We start from the raw sequence: 4,893 nt of genomic DNA, 5'->3' as shown, positions 1-4,893 counted from the left end.
GCTGATTTGGAGATTGCTGCTGGAGTGGTACACACTATTAGATTTTAACCTCTTTTTTAGTAATTTTCTTTTATTTAAATCTAAACCTTTCAGATTAAATTTATTTCTCCTTGTTGTAGGTTAATAATATCGTTCGTATTTTATGCCGTTCGAAAGGGTACAAGCACTTGGTAGGTGTTCCGCTAACTGAATTTAAACATTAGAATGTTCCACAGCAGCCAAACTTGTAAGTTCATCTCTTTTATATCCCGTTGTGTGACGTTAGCCACTCGGATTTTAATTGACGGGTTTTGTGGTATGCTTGTGAATGCATGATTGCGGTCTTTATGTACTCAAGTGGTTGGAAGCTGGTCGTGACAGATCTAAGTGGGAAGCTGCAAGCTATTACAAGGTTTATTCCACTTATACCTTTTTCTTAATTGTTTACCTTTGGCGTGTTTAATAATTGTTGGATAACATTTATAACATCAAAGTTGTTACACATGCTATGGCTGCATATAGAAAGGTAGTTGCGGTCACCTTATTACGATGATAATAAAATCAGCGAAAGGTATTATTTATTCATTTTGTTTCCCCATGATCATTTTTCTTCCGTCTATAGACTTATGTTTCCGCCTATATGTCTGATATGTAGATTTTTACGTATTAACAGCTATACGATGTTATTTTTTTCTTCTGTCCATATACTCATGTTGCCGTCCCACCTTTTGGTATGTAGATCTTTTAAGTGAGTGATCCCTGGAATGCAGAAGCGTGGTTCTAATCAATCAAGGAGTGTGCCCTCTTTTGTCGGAATGCGTTATAGTGCAAAACTCTTAGGACTGTTTTGTAATATCTTTTGTTTAGGGGTGTCATGAAAATTGTAATCCGAACTTGTTCAAGAGCTGTGTCAAGTAGACCGAAATTTATGACAATTGGCTAGATATCATTTTGGATAATCCGTATTAACTGGAGTTGGCAAAGTGCAAGGATGGTTACACACTACAGTTTCTTAGTTGACGCTTTTGTTTTAAATACTTTATGAGATAAAAAGGCGTAACTCTGGCCTTGGTTCATTGTTGAATGTTGGCTTAAAACTCGCAGGCAGGAATTACGTTACTAGTTACACCATCTAACAACGGAGACACATCAATTATATTTCCAGATACGTCAAAATCACTTTTACACTCAAGTACGATATTTACTCAAAAGAATAACTGGCTGTTCATTAGTTAAAGGTTTTCACAATTTCAAATTCGACACCAAATTGTTACAAGACCCCAAAAATGTTAAGACGGTCGATTTCACCACGTCTTCGAAAATTAGTATTACTACCGTACATGTCTTCAACCATGGTCTTACAGGGCAATTTACACAATATTTTTTTCGATGATATTTTCATGAAAGCACGTCATCTTAAACATGATACGCATCAATTATATTTCAAGATACGTAAATCAAACATTGGAAAACATTAGTATTTTATTGACAAATAATACGAGTCGGCGTTACACCTTTTAAATAAGATATGGTTTGGGCCGTTCCAAAATTATGGTGTTCATAAATCTATGACGGTTGATTTCACCATGTCTTCGATAATTAATATTACTACCGTACATGTCTTCAACCATGGTCTTACATTGCAATTTACATAAATTTTTTTCGTTGATATTTTCATGAAAGTACGCCATTTTAAACCTGACACGCATCAATTATATTTCAAGATACATAAATCAAACATTGACAATCATTAGTATTTTATTGACAAAATATGAGTCGGAGTTACACCTTTTAAATAAAATATGGTTTGGCCCGTTCCAAAATTATGATGTTCATAAATCTATGACAAAAAATGTTTGTTCCATATAAAGTTTTTGTAGTTACACCAGTTGACTTATGTAAACTCACGAAAAAAAAGGGCGTAACAATGGTATTTCACTGTGTGTACATTCCTTCCTCTTGATTACTGTAATCTTTATATTTCTTCTTTTTTTGCCTACAATATCCATCTGTTTTCCCTTCAATTTCTCAAACCTGCATCAAAGCCTTACAAATTTAAAGCTAAAATTGTAATCATAATTAGAGTCAGAATTGTATGTTCCCAGCTGTTGTCTACCAAAATTAGTATTTTACCTGATCAGAACTTCATACTTTTCATGCTCTCCCTGGGCAATTCCGACTATCATGGAATCCCAATTCACCACAAGCATTACATTTTCTCGGTGCTTTCTTATGTTCTTGCACAGCTTTATCCTTTTGGGATACCAGTCGTTTTCCAGACCCCTTAGTCTTTGACTGTATAGGATTTAAAACCGTAACTTCAGTCGGTATCTTTGTACCTAACAACATTTCAAGCTCTTTATTTTTGTTTCTGGACTTTTCACACGTGACACCACTACTACATTCAAACGGGCTACTTTCTAAGATCATCTTGTCCTTGAAACCTTTAAGTAGGTCCATTAACTCATCGATACACTCCGGCTTCTGTTCTGCTATTGTCACACAGGAGAATAATTTAGACCATAGGTTGTCAAGCTTGATTTTCTGAACCTCTAAAGCACTACAATCTTCATTCAAGGTCTCAAGCAAATTACCACAAAGGGGCTGACATAGAGCCAATTTGCTCCATCTACTTAGCAAATAATGGTTGGGCACTTTTTCAAAACCTTGTTCCTTCAACACATACAGAGCATGTCGGCACAGGATACCATGCCTCTCAAATTTTTTGCATGAGCAGCTTAACTTCACTCCATCAGGAATAAATCCAACATAATATACCTTATTTCTCTCGCGATCATGGATGGCAATGTTGTCTGATGTATTAACCCCTAAAACTTTAACCTCATATTTAAAACAGGCAGCGTTCCACTCGAACTGAAATTCAGAAAATATGACCGGAGTGTAAAACACAGAAGTGTGCTTCTCCAAAGAGTGAGGTGTTTCTAGACTAGGGAAAGAGTTTTCTGAATCGGCAATTAATTTGGACTGTTTCCACCTTTGAGCGTCCATAGCACTTTCAAATCTCATAAGAAACTCCACCAAAGTTAAGTTTGGATTCATGAAATTTCCGAAAAAGCTATTTTTGGACTCAGATCTAGATGTGGTCCTCATTAGTCCACCTAAAAACAAATTTCTGAAATATGCTGGGATCCAGGAAGCTCTCATGTCAAACATCGAAGTCAGCCATTCATGTTCGGTTAACCCGTATGAAGATATAACTGAACACCACCATTCCTCAAACTCAGCCGGCTCAATGTCTTCTGCCCATACACACGCACATAGCTCTTTCATGAAGTTTGTTTCTCTATAAAGCGTAGAGCCGATCTTATCAGGTAGTTTTTTCATAATGTGCCACATACAATACCTATGATGAGTTTTGTCCTTGAATACTTTTTTAACCCCTGCCTTTATGCCGGCATCATGGTCAGTAATTATACACTTAGGATACTTTCCACCCATTGCGGTCAGAAAAGATTCGAAAAGCCATGCAAAACTGTCATCAGACTCATTTCTTAGAAGCCCCGCTGCAAACGTCACACATTTTTTGTGATTGTCAATCCCCGTAAAAGGAGCAAATATCATCTTATATGTGTTCATGTTGAAGGTTGTGTGGAACGATGTCATGTCACCAAACAGACTGTAATTTTTGATTGATATAGGGTCAACCCAAATAACTCTAGAAAGTCGTCCTCGATCGTCAACGTCAAAATCAACGTAGAAAGAGTTACACATGGCTTTCTTATGCATGAAATTTTCGATCATCATTTGAGCATCGTAACCCTTTATAAACTATTTCACATCCCTCCAAATTTTTTTAAAATCCTCTAGTGATGCTCCCACATTTCGATATCCCTTAACATACTCCTTAAACATCCTAAAACTTTGTACGGGCCTTTTATTCACCTTTGAATTCTCTAAAATCATAGTCTTGTGTATCAGTGTTAGTTCCCTTGACTCCGGCAAATGTACTATTGTGTTTGGGGTAGATAGAAGGTGTGTGTGACCTTCGTGAAAGTCGACAATAACATATTTCCCTTTGTCATTCCTTTTGAGAAAAAACCTTGCATTACATGAAATTCTCGTCTTCTGCCTCTTTTTCACCTTTCCTCTAGGTTTACTCTCACCTGCCTTACTACGCACACAGTATTTAGTCATCACCACCCCATCTACAATTCTGTGTCGACTTCCTCATTTTAAACCCAACATTTGCCGCATAAGTTTTGTAGAATTGCATTCCCTCAACCAGATTTTCGAAGATCATTCCCACAATAGGCTTCAAATTAAGTGCACAAACAAGTATCCTTTCTTTGGAGTTGTGAGGGATTACTGGTGAGTCTGCAAATATCAAATAGCATATGTTATATTAGTACATGAATTAGCAGAAACCTTAACAACTGAAACGCAATGCTGATAGAAACAAAATTTAGAATCAGAAAAATAAAAAAGGCGAACAAATTTACTAAACCAGTGAACCTATCCGTTTCTCTAGTACTCGTATCAGACTATTAGTTGCTTTCAATCAGTCCAGAGACAGCTAAAGAACTATTCTTTCTGTCCATTTTCAGTGACCCCTCTGCGGAATTAACTCACAAAATTTGGAAAACCCAGGATGCATAATGATGAATGCATGCATTCAGTGGCGTAACTAAGGGGATTAGCAGGGGGTGTTTCCAAAATAATTCGATTTCTTTTTATAGTTTTCTAGTCCAACTTAGCCATTGTTGGACTAACTCTACATAATAATTACTCGAAATTGATCCACTATCTCATGGCTTAACTATTCAAAAATCACACATGAAATACCAGGTACGCAATCTGAAATCAGACACGCATCAATTATATTACCAGGTACGCATATCAAAACTTATAAACAATAGTTACCTAGAATGACCCTAAACAGAACCTTGTTATCAT

General features: G+C 36.5%; 1 protein-coding gene across 1 annotated transcript; it reads right to left on the bottom strand.

Moving 5' to 3' along the window:
- Positions 1-2,133: 2,133 nt before the first annotated feature.
- LOC141590114 (protein FAR1-RELATED SEQUENCE 5-like) lies at positions 2,134-3,711 on the bottom strand. Its single transcript, XM_074410725.1, has one exon. The coding sequence runs from the start codon at positions 3,709-3,711 to the stop codon at positions 2,134-2,136; it is 1,578 nt and encodes a 525-aa protein (XP_074266826.1).
- Positions 3,712-4,893: the final 1,182 nt, after the last annotated feature.

The sequence above is a fragment of the Silene latifolia genome, chromosome 7 (genome assembly GCF_048544455.1).
Source record: "Silene latifolia isolate original U9 population chromosome 7, ASM4854445v1, whole genome shotgun sequence".
Classification (NCBI taxonomy): Eukaryota; Viridiplantae; Streptophyta; class Magnoliopsida; order Caryophyllales; family Caryophyllaceae; genus Silene; species Silene latifolia.
Note: the sequence above shows the minus strand (reverse complement) of the source record. Positions and strands in the feature narration are given on the sequence as shown.